Source organism: Cydia pomonella, chromosome 25 (genome assembly GCF_033807575.1).
Source record: "Cydia pomonella isolate Wapato2018A chromosome 25, ilCydPomo1, whole genome shotgun sequence".
Taxonomy (NCBI): Eukaryota; Metazoa; Arthropoda; class Insecta; order Lepidoptera; family Tortricidae; genus Cydia; species Cydia pomonella.
Genome location: NC_084727.1, coordinates 10019704 through 10038588, shown reverse-complemented (window position 1 = coordinate 10038588; position 18885 = coordinate 10019704). Strand labels below are relative to the sequence as shown.

At 37.0% G+C, this 18885-nt stretch overlaps 1 protein-coding gene across 7 annotated transcripts; it reads left to right on the top strand.

Moving 5' to 3' along the window:
* Positions 1–363: 363 nt before the first annotated feature.
* On the top strand, positions 364–18542 carry LOC133531444 (serine hydrolase-like protein). Of its 7 annotated transcripts, none has more exons than XM_061869665.1 (7): positions 364–504; positions 1735–1802; positions 3657–3798; positions 16583–16710; positions 17102–17295; positions 17934–18031; positions 18205–18542. In XM_061869665.1, exons 1-7 carry the CDS (start codon positions 500–502, stop codon positions 18497–18499), a joined length of 930 nt encoding a protein of 309 aa, XP_061725649.1. In that variant the 5' UTR covers positions 364–499; the 3' UTR covers positions 18500–18542. The 7 variants fall into 7 exon arrangements, with proteins under 7 accessions (XP_061725649.1, XP_061725648.1, XP_061725647.1 ...); XM_061869664.1 differs by lacking the exon at positions 3657–3798 and adding an exon at positions 15719–15860 and having other exon boundaries at positions 368–504; XM_061869663.1 differs by lacking the exons at positions 16583–16710; positions 17102–17295; positions 17934–18031; positions 18205–18542 and adding exons at positions 4159–4286; positions 5212–5405; positions 5797–5894; positions 8687–9579 and having other exon boundaries at positions 370–504.
* The last annotated feature ends 343 nt before the right edge of the window (positions 18543–18885 follow it).

Here is an 18885-nt window from a genome sequence, read left to right as displayed (position 1 = left end):
TAATAATGTTTTTATGAATCACATTAAACACTGCTAGTAAGTACATTAATTAAATCACTCAGAAATTTGTGTAACATATATGTGTTGTTAGAATCATAATCTAAAAAGTAATTTAATTCCGATTAAAATCCAGTTTAGTGTGTTAATGAACTTTCATCATATGGTCACAATACAATCAAAGGTACGATGATATGACAGATGAAATTTTGACAGCTGCGCGTTTTATTATTGCTAGTGAAGTATTTTTTCTTGTAGAATTTAAAAAATACAACTAAAAATAGGTTTTTTTTTACTAATTAAGGTGTAAAATAGGAGAGCAATATTTATAAATATTCAACAAAATATGTAAAATATTTACATTTCACTTCACTATCTTTGCCACTTTGCCTAACAATAACAAAAAATTATATTATTGCGTATGTATAAAACCTAATTTAAGGTAATAAAACGTAATAATTAGGCAAAGTCCAATTTAAGTCTTGCTGAGCGGAGAAATATTATGCAGTAAGTATGTACAATAGTTATGTTCATTGCGCTTTATTTTCCGAAAGACCAATCTAATTTTAACCTTAAGTTGGATCGCTAAGGATGAAATTCAAATTATATTGACATGTATGTAAATCTGTTTCTATTTTACTTTCTGATCTAACGCTTCACATCTCTTATCTGTAGAATTCATTGAGTTTAGATATTCATAAATAATCATGCATGAGGCATGACGATGACGTCAAACATGAGGGCCTACCGCGAAAGCCGAAATTCGCAAATTGGGAGCATCTTTTACTGTTCTCTCAATTAGCGACTTCGGTGTTCGCGGTAGAACCTGCTTGGACTTTAATCCGTTCTACGTTGAACTTCAAGCATTACACATGGGATAGATAATAAGGTACTAGAAACTGGCCTAAGGCCGAAGATGGCCCAGATTCTAAAATGGCTTACTTTTAAAATAACGCGCTTCCCAGTTTTTACAAGCTTTTATTTACTTTCACCTGACCGTTGTCTGTTTGTAATCAAATCTTGCAAGTTAAATTTGACCCACGTCCCGGTTTCCGATGAAGCTGAAAATTTGCATAAATATGTAAGTCGGGTGACAATGCAATATTATGGTACCATCGAGATGATCTGATGATGGAGACAGGAGGTGGCCTTAGGAACTCTGTGATAAAACAACGTAACCTAGCTAATTGTGTTTGGGGTTTTTAGAATTGTCTCGATGAGTATTAGTTACTTGTGGAAAGAAAAGTACAGTCTGCGATTAAAGCTTGTACCAAAAATGAATTTTTTGCCAAAAACTTATTATTTATTTATTTATCACCAATTTTTGGTGTTTACATAATTTTATTCCGCCAAACCATAGAGAAATACGAAGTAATAGAGTGCTCCATACATCAGTTTTGGCACCAAAATGCTTATTATATACCCAGTTGACATCTAGCATCGAGTAGCGGAACTCTCAGTACTGCTACTCGACAATAGATATCGCGGCAAACAAAAAGTCTAATGCTCAACGATTTTCCGCTAATATTATAACCAGAGTAACCGGAACTCTATTTCCAACTCCTGCGCTTACTCTGGTTATAATATTAGCTGAAAATCGTTGAGCATTAGACTTTTTGTTTGCCGCGATATCTATTGTCCGGGTTAGGTTGGAACCATCGTTTCAAAAAATATGAAAATTTTTGTATTTATTAAGATAGGATACTTATGTTTTAAATTTTTTATAAATATTTACAGATCTTTAAGAGCAATGCAGTTGGCAGAAAAAGAAATAATCATAAAAGCGCCTTGGGGCAAACTTAGGGGTATTTATTTTCTACTTTGTAATTTTTTCATCACAATCTTCAATTGTCTCTATACAAATATTTTCCTTAGCTTTATTATGTTTTCCCATGAAATAATAAGTACGGCCGGCAACAATTTGATAAAGACATGAGAAATAAGATAGCCACAAGCATAGAGAATTAAGTAACTTAGAGTGCTCACTCCATACATCAGTTTTGGTACCAAAACGATTGTTATCTTCGCAGTCGACATCTAGCATCGAGTAGCGGAATTAACAGCTACTCGACAATAGATGTTGCGACGAACGAAAAGTCTAATACTCAACAATTTTTAGCTAATATTATAACCGGGTTATTCGGAACTCTATTTTCAACTCCTTCTGCTTGTAATATTAGTTGTAAATTGTTGAGCAATACCATAGAGAAATAAGAAGTAATAGAGTGCTCACTCCATACATCAGTTTTGGTATCAAAATGCTTAATATTTTCGCAGTCGACATCTAGCATCGAGTAGCGGAACTCTCAGTACTGCTACTTGACAATAGATATCGCGGCAAAAAAAAAGTCTAATGCTCAACGATTTCCCGCTACAACTTTAAAGAGAGATGCTCAAATAATAAAACACTCCTTTATACTTTCATCTCAGTATTCTCAGTCAATCTCATGAACAATACGTATGACGAATTCAATTTCGCCATAGAGAAATAAAAAGTAAGCATAGAGTGCTCACTCCATGCTTACTTTTTATTTGCACAGACAGGAGGTGGCTATAGGAACTCTGTGATAAAACAACGTAACCTAATTGTGTTCGGGGTTTTAAGAATTGTCTCGATGAGTAAGTAAGTAAGTAAGTAAGTAAATATTCTTTATTGCACCAACAATTATACATTTACATTTATTTGAGTATTACCTAGTTACTTGTGGAAAAAAAAGTACAGTCAGCGATAAAAGCTTGTACCAAAAATGAAATTTTTGCCAAAAACTTATTATTTATTTATTTATCACAAAAAACTTAATGGTGTTTACATAATTTTATTCCGCCAAACCATAGAGAAATACGAAGTAATAGAGTGCTCCCTCCATACATCAGTTTTGGTACCAAAATGCTTACTATTTTCGTAGTCGACATCTAGCGTCAAGTAGCGGAATTATCAGTACCGGTACTTGAAACTAGATGCCTCGAGTGTCGGCACTCATGAAAATTGTATTGCTCAACAATTTACAAGTAATATTACAAGCAGAAGGAGTATTAGAGTTCCGGTTAATCCTGTTATAAGTGGTCAAAATATAACGTATGTGGGTATTCTAGATCGCAAAATATACAAAAAAATTAAATACGCTTGTTTATTTCATTTCTTAAATGTACCTTGTACCATAGAGAAATAAGTAACATAGAGTGCTCACTCCATACATCAGTTTTGGTACCAAAACGATTATTATCTTCATAGTCGACATCTAGCATCGAGTAGCGGAATTATCAGTACTGCTACTTGACACTAGATGTCTCCAGTATTGTGACTGGTGAAAATTGTATTGCTCAACAATTTAGAACTAATATTACAAGCAGAAGGAGTTGAAAATAGAGTTCCGATTAATCAGGTTATAATATTAGCTGAAAATTGTTGAGCATTAGACTTTTCGTTCGTCGCGACATCTATTGTCTAGTAGCAGTACTGATAATTCCGCTACTCGATGCTAGATGTCGACTACGAAAATAATAAACGTATTGCAACTAAAACTGATGGTATGGATTGAGCACTCTATGTACTTGTTATTTCTCTATGATTTCGCTCAGTCATATTCCATGTCGGACTTATATGTAATATTGTGTATTATGTGAGTTATATTATATTAAGTATTATGTGTTCGTCTCAGGACTGACATGGGGTGTGAAGGGCAACCCACCAGTGTTTCTCTGCCACGGACGGATGGACGCGTGCTCCGGATTTCGTCCTCTGTTGCAATTCTTACCGCGCTGTTTTTACTACGTGGCTGTGGATTTACCGGGAAATGGCAGGTGAGGAGAAGTGAAGCGAAGACAATGTTATATCAAAGAGAAATAAGTAAGCTTATAGTGCTTATTCCATACATCAGTTTTCTAACCAAAACGCTTATTATTTTCGTAGTCGACCAACGAGTGATATTGTCTTCGGTTACCGCGATAGTAACTCATTTTAATTACCATAATAACTATGGCTCTTCATTTTTTGTATGTGGGTAGTTTTGCACATTGTAATGCTTCCTCAGTCAACCGTAAAACGCTGTAAAAAGAAACGAAAGTTGAGAACGTCAGGATGTATTAAAAATATAAGTGATATAATCCGTTTCCCTAGTTTTATTTCCTGAATTTAACGAGTGAATCCAATTCCAACGGCAGATCAGACCAGTTACCATGCGGCGTGCAGCTCAATGCTATGGACTTTGTGCCAACGGTGAAGCTGGTCAGAGAACACTTCAATTGGAAGAAGTTCATCTATGTGGGTCACTCTTTGGGTGCGATGTTGGGTGAGCATTTTTTATACCACGTCGGCGGAAAACAAGCATAGGAACGGCCCGCCTAATGGTAGGCGGGCACCTTAAGGTTTTGGACGCCTGCCTCCAGTTAAAGAGAATTTAAAATAGAGGTAGAGTGTCAAAGAAAATTTTGTAGCCAAATTAAATTTACTGCCATCTTTCGACACACAATTAAAACTTTTAGAACGCCATTTAATTTTGATTTTATTGATATGTGTTTCGAGAATTTCGAAAAGTGGCGCCATCTAAAAAAAAAAAAAAAAAAGGAAAAAGGTAAGGCGGCATCGTTTCGAGCGATGGCGCCACAACCTATAGCCGATGCCCGGTAAGATGGCGCCATTTTTTGATATTTAACAAATTTAACACATATCAGTGAAAGAAATAAGGGTCGAAGTCAAATGGCGTTCTAAAAGTTTTAATCATGTGTCGAATCGAAAGATGGCAGTAAATTTACTGTGGCGAGCACCGAGTCGCTAGCCTATCGGATACATTCCGGGGAGTGCGCACAGGAATTGCACAACCTGATCCCAACTTCCCCTTTCCATCATCGGACATCAAGGCGTGGGGAGCGAATGCACCCGTTCGTGGTAAATGTTCCATTTGCTCGTAAGAATCGATTTGCCTCCACTTTTTGGTACGAACTGCTTAAGAATGGAATGCGCTCCCGCCATCTGTATTCCCTGACAAATATGACCTCGGTCCTTTTAAAGCAAGAGTAAATAGGCTACTACTGAACCGGCGAGCTCCATCTTAGCCCGTCTTCACTTTCCATCAGGTGTGACTAGGGCCAATCGCCGATCAGTTTATAATAAAAAAAATACCATTCATTATGTGTATTCATGTATGCAATTTCGCTTGCTGGACAATGAAAATGAAAAAAGAACCATAACGAAGACTACGACTACCTTTCTTGCAGGAAAATTCTTCAATATCGCTTATCCCGGACACATCACACGCATGGTTGAACTGGACCCAGTCCCAGCTCACATGTGTTGCAGCCAAGACGTTGAGGGGTTACGTCAGTGGTACTATATCCACTATCACAATTACTACGAGCAGTATGGCAAGCTGAATGGAGGTCGGGAACCGCCGAAGTATACTTACGATAAGGTAGGGTATTACTCTTCATATATAATATATACACAACATAGAGAAATAAGTAAGCATATAGAGTGCTCACTCCATATATCAGTTTCCTTACCAAAACGCTTATTATTTTCGTAGTCGACATCTAGCATCGAGTAGCGGAACTCTCAGTACTGCTACTAGTGAGCACTCTATTACTTCTTATTTCTCTATGCCCACGTCGCCCTCGCCTAGTGCCGCCTCTGACTCTTTTTCTTTCATGGGCCAGTCTTTTGATTTTGTCATACGACGCATTATTCTTCACTCGGCTAACATATGTAATTCTAGTTTTAAGCTTTCTTGCCAAAAATTATTTAGGAATAATTGAGGAAACTTCAGAATGCTTATTGTACGCTTATTTGTCTTATTTTCTCAGGCACTGGAAATGTTAATGAAGGCTCGTGGTTTACACAAAGTGGCCGCAGAACACGTCATGGATAGAGTTCTAGCACCAGCTGGGGATGGTCTGTTTAGGTATTTTTTTTACATACGTTCTGTTTCAAAACCTGGGACTTCAGATCTGAACCAAAATCTTATTACATCCCATGCCACAGAATAACTAATAGTACTACCGCCCATGCATAGAGAAATATAAGGAAATAAAAACCGGCCAAGAGCATGTCGGGCCACGCTCAGTGTAGGGTTCCGTAGTTACTCTTCCGTCACAATAAGCTAAACTGGAGCTTAAAGTATAGTAAATTGTTAACCAAGGGATGAAACGGTACCTTTCACCCGAATTAAACAAATAGGCAAATTTGCATAATCAGTACCTAATTAAAGTAAGTCTTTTGACTGGTGTCCTGTCGTTTGGCCAAAAGATGTTTAGCAAATTGACACTTGGCAACCAACTACTGGCAAAATTATATTTTAGCAAATCATTTTTTTAAAACAATATTTTTGACAAATTATTCTTAATACCAAATAATTAACTAATAAAATTTCATTTCATAACAGATCTTTTTGACAAATGATTATTTAACAACAAAGTTAACAAATAAATCTATCATTGGTCAAAAAATGTTTGCTATAGGTAATGTATTATTTGACATGTGTTTCTGTACTAATAAACTGTAAGCGAGCCAGACCTGTCGGGGCAATCCGACTCGGATAGGTTAGGTTAGAAGCCTAAGGCGGGAGCTTTGCTCCCGCCTTAGGCTTCGAGGTTATTTTTTTTTTAACAACGCGAAAAATGTAAGCAACGATTGCTTGCTTGTCTTGCAACTAAGTAACTTACCTCAAAATAATCTGGCCCAAATGAAAATTGCAACCATGCAGAATTATTCCCTCAAAGTTTGGTGAATGTATAAATTTGCTAAACATATTACTAGGTGACATGAAAAATATAAAATTGATACTTTGTATTTTGACATATTGTAATAATGTATTATTTACTAAATGATTATTTGTCAAGTGACTTTTTGTAAAATGATACATTTGCGGAATAACATATTTGCCAAATAATACTTTGGTGAAACGTTTTTTGTAAAATGAAAATTTGCCAACATTGTTTTGCTTAAACATTAGTGAACCCTTTTTACTATGAAGGGAAAACTTTTTGCGATAACTCAAAAACAGCTAAACTGATCATGTCCGCTAAAGTTTTCATTTAATGTCTTTCTTAAGCTCTACTTCCACGATTTTTTTCATATTTTTGGACCTATGGTTCAAAAGTTAGAAGGGGGGGGGGACCCATTTTTTTTTCTTTCGGAGCGATTATCTCCGAATATATTCACTTTATCAAAAAATGTTTCTTGAAAACCCCTATTAGTTTTGAAAGACATTTCCAACGATACCCCACACTCTAGGATTGAAGCGAAAAAAAATTTCACCCCCACTTTACGTGTACCCTAAAAAAATTTTTTTTTTAGATTTTATTGTACGACTTTGTTGGCTTTATTGATTTATATATCCATGCCGAATTTCAGCTTTCTAGCACTAACGACCACGAAGCAAAGCCTCGGACAGACAGGCAGACAGACAGACGGACATGGCGAAACTATAAGGGTTCCTAGTTGACTACGGAACCCTAAAAAAGAGTAGCAACTCCATAGATCAGTTTTCTTACCAAAGCGCGAGTTATTTCCTAGTCGACATCTAGCGTCAAGTAGCGGAATTTATCAGTACTGCTAGTTGACAATAGATGTCGCGACGAACGAAAACTCTAATGCTCAACAATTTTCAGCTAATATTATAACCGCATCAATCGGAATTCTTTTCAACTCCTTCTGCTTGTAATATTAATTGTAAATTGCTGAGCAATATACTTTTTGTCAGTCGCGACACTCGAGAAATCTAGTGTCAAGTTAAGTAGCGGTACTGATAAATCTGCTACTTGACGCTAGATGTCGACTGCGAAACAACCCGCGTTTTGGTAACAAAACTGATGTGTGGATAAGCACTCTATGCTTACTTGTTTCTCTATGATCACAAGCGATGTTAAAGAGGCATGTAGTCACACCCAGTTGTCCAGTGCCTAACTAATTGTAAGATTATTGGACCCTAGTTTTTCTCTTTCCGATACTCTTGGAGGGTATTGTACTCGTATATCTATTGTAAGATCTGTAGTACGCCAACATAAAAGTAATAAAATTATATTTAAATAAATAATAATAATAAATATTATAGGGACAAATATTACACAAATTGACTAAGTCCCATTGTTACAAGGAGGCTTGTGTTGCGGGTACTCAGACAACGATATATATAATATACAAATACTTAAAAACAGAAAACATCTATGAATCAGGAATAAATATCTGTGCTCATCAGACAAATAAATGCCCTTACCAGGATTCGAACTCAGGATCATCAGCTTCATAGGCAGAGTCACTACACTACCCACTATACTCTGTATCTTTAGGTATTTAAATAAAAGTAAACAAACAATTTGTATATTTTTGGGTAGTTTATAACATTTATTGGTTAACCAACCAAATACAAAACCGCCTGGACCTGTCACTGAACGACCTGACCTACATTATTTGATCATGTAATGTTTTCATCTACCCTCAACTGGCTTAAGGAGACATTTGAGGGTAGATTTTATTTACTTTTATTTAAATACCTAAAGATACAGAGCATAGGCCAGACCGGTCGTTAAAAATACTCTACGCTACGCCCATGCACTACTATCTTACATAAACTAGGCAAAAAATTAGTCATTAATGCACTTATAGCTAATAAACCAAAATTGTTTTTGGTAGAAGTGCTTTTACAGTGGAAATACTTACAGTCTAAACTAACTTTATTTTATTTTCTCATAACAGATTTACTCACGACCAACGCCAGAAAACCTTCACCTGCATGCCTTTAACCGGCGACGCTTACCGCGCCATCTATACCGCTACCACAACACCGACTTTCAGCGTCCTCGCTCAAGGCTCCATAGATAATGGCGACTATGACCAAACGTCGTTTGTAAAGGACCCTGCGTGCTGGCCGAATGGGAACTATAGTGTGAAAATAGTGGAGGGCGGACATGATGTGCATATTAGCCATCCGGAGCGCATGGCGGAAGATATTAGTCAGTTTTTATTGAAAGATGTTAAAGCTAAAATATAATTGTAGGTACTAGCATAGAGAAATAAGTAACATAGAGTGCTCACTCCGTACATCAATTTTGGTACCAAAACGATTATTATCTTCGTAGTCGACATCTAGCATCGAGTATCGGAATTATCAGTACTGCTACTTGACAATAGATGTTGCGACGAACGAAAAGTCTAATGATCGACAATTTTCAGCTAATATTAAAACCTGATTAATCGGAACTCTATTTTCAACTCCTTCTGCTTGTAATATTAGTTCTAAATTGTTGAGCAATACAATTTTCACCAGTTACAACACTTGAGACATCTAGTGTCAAGTAGCAGTACTGATAATTCCGCTACTCGATGCTAGATGTCGACTACGAAGATAATAATCGTTTTGGTACCAAAACTGATGTATGGAGTGAGCACTCTATGTTACTTATTTCTCTATGGTACAAGGTACATTTAAGAAATGAAATAAACAAAAGCGTATTTAATTTTTTTGTATATTTTGCGATCTAGAATACCCACATACGTTATATTTTGACCACTTAGTTATTTCACACACTAACAATGATAACAGAAGGTATTATTAATGTAGCCATATTAATTTATATTTATTATAATGACTACCGAAAAATACTTTGGTATCGTAAATATAAAAACGTCATGTTACGTAGCCAACGTTCTCCGTAGTCTTTTTAGAGATAGTCTTTTACGAAAAACCGCGTGAAGCACTGAATTGTAAGCTCTTATTTGTAAATTTTGAGAAGTTTACTCAGCTAAAGGTGAATATTTTGTATTACTAATACACTGTACTTTAAGAATATAGGTTGATGAAAAAGAAAATCAAAGTAAAACGAATTGAATTTTCTCTTCGAAACAAGTGTTAGTCCCTACGAAAATCTACTTCATATCGAAGTCATTACTCAAAGCTGTGGCTTAAAGGTTAGCTAGAAGATATCCCTTATAGGGATAAGTTCGCCTTTGTACACATTTACTGTATTCCCTCAGCATTATTTACTTGTTTTGTGCAATTAAGTGTTTACTACTACTACAAGTAAGTACTTCTGTTATATTAAATATGTTAAAACGGGTCACTCAGGGGAGGCGAGAAACTACCCTCGTTTACGGCATTATTGTCAAACACTACAATAGGTACTTCTGATTCAGAGGGCCTAAGTTCGAAGGTTCGAAGTTAAATGTAATTACACGAAACCTGGGCTATAGTCTGGGCTGAGAATTTCTGTTTTCGCGGTTATAGCCCACGTTTTGTGTACCTAATTACATATTGTTCTGGCACAAATTCCGAAGCGTCTGGTTGACGTAACTGGTGACCGAAGAGCTGACGGCTTCCTCGCACAACGTATCAGTATTGGCATACAACGAGAAAATGCCGCCAGCATTCTTGGTATATATACAATGCCTCAAGGGCCTATTGTAGATTTAAGCTAGTTATAGTAATCCTCTGTGGATCCATTATGTATATTGCTATTGTAAATAAAATTACATTTAACTTCGAACACATCGGCTTCCTTAGGTACGAAGAAACAATAAAATAAGATAACGTACATCGTGTACTGTAACTGATAAAAGTCTCATAAAATGCACTCGTTTATTTTCACGTTTTATTATTTTAGTAATACTTACCTGTTTTACTATTTGGTAATTCTGCAGAGGCTGTCTATCGCTAGTAAGTGGCGGGTCACGGGACAAGCTGCTTGGTTGGGTTTTTTTATTTATAACTTAGTTTAATTTCATTTTAGCTTGTTTGTGATTTCATCATATTTAAATTCGTATTAGTATTAGCAAAGATACATTGATTAAGATGTGTAAAATCTAATAAGACCAGTGGTGGGGCAAGACCAAAATTTGGTGCGGGCAAGGTACAGTCAGCATCAATAGTAGCGGATGAAATAACGCGCCAAAAGTATCTGATATTCCGGATAACTTTTCCAAATATAGATAAATCTCTAAAATTTACATTCAAAAGTATATCTTTTACAGTCTTAATTGTTCTACATATAGAACCATCACATTTTGTTAAGTTGTAACAGAATGGTAGATACTTTTGAAACCTTGTTTGATCCGCTACTTTTGATGCTGATTTAGCGAGGCCCTCTGGTGGCTTAAGAAATGACGAATATTTTTTACGTTGCTTTCCAGTTATACGTATTTGAGGCGCGAGGCCTCTCGGGCCGCGAGGCCCTAGGCGGTCGCCCAGAACGCCCACGCCTAGCGCCGCCTCTGAATAAGAGAATTTTGTGCTTTGAATTTGACAGATACCTAAACGAGATGGCGCTGTATAGCCACAGAATAAACAATAGTACTACCGTACAGAAAGGAAACTTCCAACAAAACCGAAGTTTGATAGCGATTCAGGAGCGAATCATGTTGTTCCTTTCTAATGTATGGCACTATCCCTTTCGGCTATTTAGGGTTGTCAAAATTGAAGTCATTATCTTTTTTTGGTTGTGCACGCAAAGAAACTTCAAGTTGTGCCGACTCTAATAATTGCTCGGAGCAATGCTGAGTCGAACGGAGCTAAGAACGCCCGAACGCTACAAAATCTCCCCACTGGTACAGCTCCATACATTTTGCGGTAACTGTGATTGTCAAAAGTCGACGTTTGATAATTCAGTGACCGTAAAACATATGGCGCAGTACAGCGCCATCTGTTTATTTGGATGTCAAACGAAGGGGCACGATTTTTCATACCCCCTTATTCATAAACGTCTACTAAAGTTGACAAGGCACTAATAATCGTTTGTCCCTTTCATACGTATTGGTATGATGGAAAGGGACAAACGATTATTAGCGGCCTGTCAACTTTAGTAGACGTTTATGAATAAGGGGGTTAGACAATACCTCTCTATTACAATTAATTATCTTTGGTATTGGTATTTATTTTGTCAATATATATGTGGTTTTGCAGATAACTGGGCATAAATTATGAAGGTATCACAAATATTTTATAAGGAGTATAAAAAAATGTAAGTAAACAATTTTATTTACTAATTAAATAAATAAATGCCGCAACCCACAAGACTATTGACAGTCTTTAACATTTACGCATGTCTGGCATCACTGACTTATATAGGGTGTTTATTTAGCCACCTGCAATAATTTATGGGGCGAATATATAGGTCATACCATAGAGAAATTCTATTGTCATACTGTGCAACTTTGACTATGGGATCAACCCCGAAATCGCGAAAAAAGAATTGTCTGTTTCATACATTTTGGCTGTCTGACCTTGACATTTTCTAACGGAGATTTTTTTTGCGATCGGGATTGCATGGTCCTATAGCAAAAGTTACTTAGCATGACCTATATATTCACGATAAATTATTGCAGGTGACTAAATAAACATTTTAATAAATTTGTTTGATATGTCACATATTTAGACCTTTTAAGGTTTGTGTTGTTTATTTAGAATTGTTAACACGATTACGATATACTTTTACTTATATACTCGTATATTATTATATATTATAGGATTATATTTATGGGGAAGTAGCGACATCTTTTGTCGAGTAGTATAGTGTATATTATACACTAATTCTTTTTAGTTTTTATTACGATATGATACTAATGTTTTATAATTCTTATAAATATTTACAGATCGTTAAGAGCATTGCAGTTTGCAGAAAAAGAAATAACTATAAAAGCGCCATGGGGCAAACTTAGCGGTATTTATCCTCTCCTTTGTAATTTCCTTGTCACAATTTTCAATTGTTTCATACAAATTCTCCGTAGATTTATTATGTTTTCCCATGAAATAATAAGTAAGTATATGTTCGGAAATAATTCGATGAAATACGATAATTACGTGAGAAATAAGATAGCCACAAGGAGTTTGTAAAAGATTTGACTACAACGCCATCTCTTTTATCCGTAATGTAATTACGGAGCTAGAGTGAAATACTCATAGATGCCGCTAGTGTTGTAATCATACATAGATTTATCTCAATCTCATGAACAATATCATAGAGAAATAAGTAACATAGAGTGTTCACTCCATACAGCAGTTTTGGTACCAAAACGATTATTATCTTCGCAGTCGACATCTAGCATCGAGTAGCGGGATTATCAGTCCTGTGTTTGATAATAGATGTCGCGACGAACGAAAAGTCTAATTGTCATGTGGAGCGAGATCAACACTTTTTATTATTATTTATTTTCCCTTTATTTATTTTTGGTCTTAGGCTAGGTCATTTATAATATGAATATAAAAGTAAAATATAAAAACACTTACAAAACAATACAAAATATATATAAACACATTATAAAAAACCTAACCTAGGGTGCCGCCAGCAGCGGGGCAGGGCCCAAGCTGCCGGTGGTCAGGGCCGCAGAGAGAGGAACCGGCGGACTATCCGCGCCGTGTCCAAGATCACCGCCTTCTGCATCTGACCCTTGATCCAACCACCTAGCGAGAGTCTCTCAAGGTGTTGGTCGAGACTCTTCGCTATGAGACGATTCGTTGAAACGACTATCGGGACAATGATCGTCGAATCAACATCCCACATGGCGGTTATCTTATTTATTATTATTATTTTATTTGATACACTAGCAGCTCTTGGAGCTGATGCGTAGTATTGTATTGTCAACAATTTTCAGCTAATATTATAAGCGGATTAACCGGAACTACATTATCAACTCTTGCTTGTAATATTGGTTGTAAATTGTTGAGCAATACAATTTTCGCTAGTCACGACACTTGAGACATCTAGTGTCAAGTAGCAGTACTGATAATTCCGCTACTCGATGCTAGATGTCGACTACGAAGATAATAGTCATTTTGGTACGAAAACTGATGTATGAAGTGAGCACTATATGTTACTTATTTCTCTATGACAATATACAGATCGTGTCAATCACGAGGACGCGTGCGTTGGCTCGTATTGTCATGCCTTTAAAGGATAAATTTATCAAATTTGCGCGTCATCGTAAATGACGCGATCTATATATGACTGATTGGTGTAATTTTGCACTGTGCATGATTGTGTCGCCGCCCTAGTGGGAGTGAGACAGTTGGCAGCTGCCAAATAGTATGGAAATGTCGTCCCACGAAAGTTCATTTTTTTACCACGGCATGCATTGGCGTCCCTTGTATTTCCCCTACCACCAACTTCGCACGTAGCTAATATTTCATTAACTATGTATCAGCTAATTGTGTATGGAGGTACCCGTGGCAATTAAAGAGTATAATAATATCATAGACAAATAATTTTCAAGCCTGGAGTCCTTACTTTGCCAAGGACATTGAGATGCTCGAGAAAGTACAACGCAGTTTCACGAAACTGCCAAGGCAACTTAAAAACAAGCCATATGAAGAGAGACTAAAGGAACTAAACCTCACTACTCTAAAGCACCGAGAGAACGTGGCGACCTAATAGAGACGTACAAAATACTATCTGGGCACTATGACCTCAAGGATTTCCAAGAGATGTTCAAGCGCAACAACAACAACCGTCTGAGAGGTCATCATTTAAAGTTGGAAAGGCATAGGGCTCACAGTAACCCATACAAACACTTTTTCAGCAATCGAGTGGTGAGGGCTTGGAACAGGCTCCCAGAAGTAGTGGTTTCAGCACCAAATGTGAACCAGTTTAAAAATAAATTAGACAAGCACATGATATCTACTACTCGTTCATGATAACTATCTTTATGAATATTGGATACAGGTCATATCAGTTGTCAAACTGCCTGCCTGCTTATTAAATAATAATAATAATATAAATAAAGAAAGAGCGGTAACTCCATACATCAGTTTTCTTATCAATAAGCAAGTTATTTTGTAGTCGATATCTAGCGTCAGGTAGCGGAATTTAATTTATTTATTGAGAAGTTCTACAGCGTTTACAATGAATAATATACAAAAAACATGAGTACTTATAAGCATAGCCAATAACAGAACTCCCTGGAATTTACACAAAATAAAATATCATCTGTGGGTAGACTTGTGACTTGTGCTGTACAAGAATTGTAAACATAAATTAAATTGTAGATCTTTAAAATACAAAGAAAAAGAGTATAAGAAAAGAAAAATAGTAACTGAAACCTGGGAAATTTCCTAAAATGTGTAGATACTCTTATGAAATTTTTTTAAACTGTATTTATTTCGTAAAAGGTGGTAAAAGTGTTATAAGAATATTACATGCAGTACATAAGCGAGCGAGCCTATTATTTTGCTTGCCTTTATGGGAATTTAGTGTGGTTGTGTGTGTGTTTGTGTTAATTAATCAGTACTGCTAGTTCACAATAGATGTCGCGACGAACGAAAACTCTAATGCTCAAAAATTTTCACCTAATATTATAACCGGAACTCTATTTCAACTCTAATCAATTTATTCTGCTTGTAATATTAGTTGTAAATTGTTTTGGTATTACATTTTTCGTCAGTCGCGACATTTGTGACATCTGGTGTCAAGTAGCTGTATTGATAAATCCACTACTTGACGCTAGGTGTCGACTACGAAATAACTCGCGTTTTGGTAAGAAAACTGATGTATGGATTAACCACTCTTTCTTTATTTATATTTCTCTATGATAATATAGACCAGTGGTGAAAAACTGGTGGTACAGTATAGATTGAATAATAAAAGACTGAGTTCATAAGAGAATTATATGTATAATTCAGTCAGTACAAATTTCGCGTTAACACGTGAGAACAATTGTGATAGCTGTGCCCTTACATTTTATCTTGGACTTATATGCAATATAGTGTAATATATGAGTTATAGTCCTATGTATTTGTCTCAGGACTGACATGGGGTGTGAAGGGCAACCCACCTGTGTTTCTCTGCCACGGACGGATGGACGCGTGCTCCGGATTTCGTCCTCTGTTGCAATTCTTGCCACGCTGTTTTTACTACGTGGCTGTGGATCTGCCGGGAAATGGCAGGTGAAAATTGAATCGAAGACAATGCGTTATATGATAAAGAAATAAGTAAGCATAGAGTGCTCACTCCATACATCAGCTTTCTTACGAAAACACTTATTAATTTCGTAGCCGACATCTATGTGTGTGTGTGTGTTTTTTGAAAAGGATTAGTTTATCTGCCGGCCTATCTAAGTTTCAAACAAACTTTATGCTTTAAAGATACCTGGAATTTTTACGAGCGATCGAAATACAAACAACGACTATTAAAAAAGTCGCGGGTTTTCTAAAGCCATTACTTGACAATTGATATATGTCACGAGTGTCGTGACTGACGAAACGGGTATTGCTCAACAATTTACAACTAATATTACAAGCAAAAGGAGCTGAAAATAGAGTTCCGGTTAATCCTGTAATAATATTAGTAGTAGTAATAGTAGTAAACACTTTATTGTACAAAAAGAAACATAAAACAGGAAAGAACACACGTCATTTGTACAAAGGTGAACTTATCCCTTTCAGGGAAAATTAGCTGAAAATAGTTGAGCATTAGACTTTTCGTTCGTCGCGACATCTGTTGAAAAGTAGCAGTACTGAAAATCCGGTACTTGACGCTAGATGTCGGCTGCGAAGTAACCCACGTTTTGGTAAGAAAACTGATGTATGGAGTTAGCACTATATGTTTACTTATTTCCCTATACCTTTAATAATTTAACAAGTTATTTCAAATTTTATATCAACGGCAGGTCAGACCAGTTACCACGCGGCGTGCAGCTCAACGCTATGGACTATGTTCCCACGGTGAAGGTGGTCAGAGAACACTTCAATTGGGAGAAGTTCATCTACGTGGGTCACTCTTTGGGTGCGATGATGGGTGAGCACTTTTTAATACCACATCGGTGGCAAAGAAGCATAAGCACGGCCGCTAAGCTACTGGACGCCTACAACTCTAGGGCAACAAAGCGGGCATCTCGCTTGTTTTTGCCCAGAACGTGCAAGTTGTATGTGGAATGAGCTACCTTCTGAAGTGTTTCCCTTGCGCTATGACATGGGGTTCTACATGAAGCAGGTATTCAGGGTTCTCAAAGGTTGGCAATGCATAAGTGGCTCCTCTGATGTTGCTTATATCCATGGGCAGCAATGAGTGCTTCCCATCAGGCAGCTCGGCTGCTCGTTTGCCTCCTATTACATAAAAAAGGTTGAAGTTGTCAATTAGGTACAAAAATAAATAAAAAAACGCAAGACTAAAACTCCTTTTCTTGCAGGAAAATACTTCAACATCGCTTACCCAGGACACATAACACGCATGGTTGAACTAGACCCAGCCCCAGCACACGTTTGCTACAGCCAAGACGTTGAGGGAGTACGTCGTTGGTACCATCTCTACTATCACAAATATTATGAGCAGTATGGCAAGCTGAATGGAGGTGGGGAACCGCCTAAGTATACTTACGATAAGGTAGGGTAAACAATACTCTTCATATATTAAATCGCGCTTCTAGAGGATACACTAGAGGGTAGAATCACATGGTAGAAGTATATGATTCCACGAATGCTGCAGCTTAGACGCTGAGGAAGTCCGATGGTACCACCTCAATTACCACAGTTAGTAATAACTATGGTAATTGAGGTGGTAGTTCGTAAGAACAGTATGTCAAGCTAAATGGAGAACGGGATGCACGAAAAGGTTAAAGTATAAATTAAGTGCAGTCAGCAATACTAAGCGCTTAGCACCTTTACCTTCAAACTTCTATGGGGGGGAGGGGGTGACGTTTACGGTACATACGTACAGTCAGCGGCAGAGATAACTGACCCCCCTGTATAGAAAATTTGCCGGGGTAAATTACATAGAAATTATACTAATACAACAGATATCTTCTTTTGTAATCTTCCTCATCATTATCATATCTTAAGAGCTCTGCTCTTGTCGGTGGAGTAATCGCCAATCCTTTCTTTTATGGGCCAGTCTTTTGATATACGACGCGTTATTTTTACTTGGCTGAGATATGTAATTCTAGGCTTTTCTTTTGCTTTTCCTCTTTTAAATCCTGCGTTCCAAAATGTTTAGGAAAACGCTTATTTGTCTTCTTTTCTCAGGCACTGGAAATGGTGATGAAGGCCCGTGGTTTACACAAAGAGGCCGCAGAACACGTCATGGAGAGAGTGCTATTACCTACTGGAGACGGTCTGTTTAGGTAATATATAGTAGATTGTTAACCAAGGGATGAAATGCAACCAATTCTGTCGAGGTAGTTTGGCGCTCGAATGCAGTGAGAGAGTGGGCCTTATTGCCCATATATTAAGGTATTTATGGAATGAGGAATTAAATGTCAGAAAGGACATTGAAATATATTTTTTCTCACAACAGATTTACTCACGACCAACGCCTAAAAACCTTCACCCACATGCCTTTCACCGGCGACGCTTACCGCGCCATCTATACCGCTACCACAACACCGACTTTCAGCGTCCTCGCTCAAGGCTCCATAGATGATGGCGACTATGACCAAACGTCGTTTGTAAAGGACCCTGCGTGCTGGCCGAATGGGAACTATAGTATGAAAATAGTGGAGGGCAGACATGATGTGCATATTAGCCATCCGGAGCGCATGGCGGAGGATGTTAGCCAGTTTATGTTGAAAGATGTTAAAGCTAAAATGTAGTTGTAGGTACATTTAAGGAAATGAAATAAACAAGAGTATTTTTTTTTGTAATTTCGCACAACATTCTACGCTCAATCGCACGCTTTCGTATAACATTTTATCACTCACAAGTTAAATCTATTCAATTTACTCTAAAGCGACATCTGTTAAATCGCAATTGTTAACAACGACATATACAATCATACAACTCTGTCACTTTCATTGAAGATGTATAGATGTCGTTGGGCGTCCTAATATTACATGATATTGATAATATTACCTAAGATGTATAATGATTCGATGTGACACTTAGCGCCATCTAGTTTCTATAGTCTGCAACAGCGCATATTCAGTAACGCCATCTGGTATTCATCACTTTTAGGTGGTCGCATTTCAGTGTATGGGAT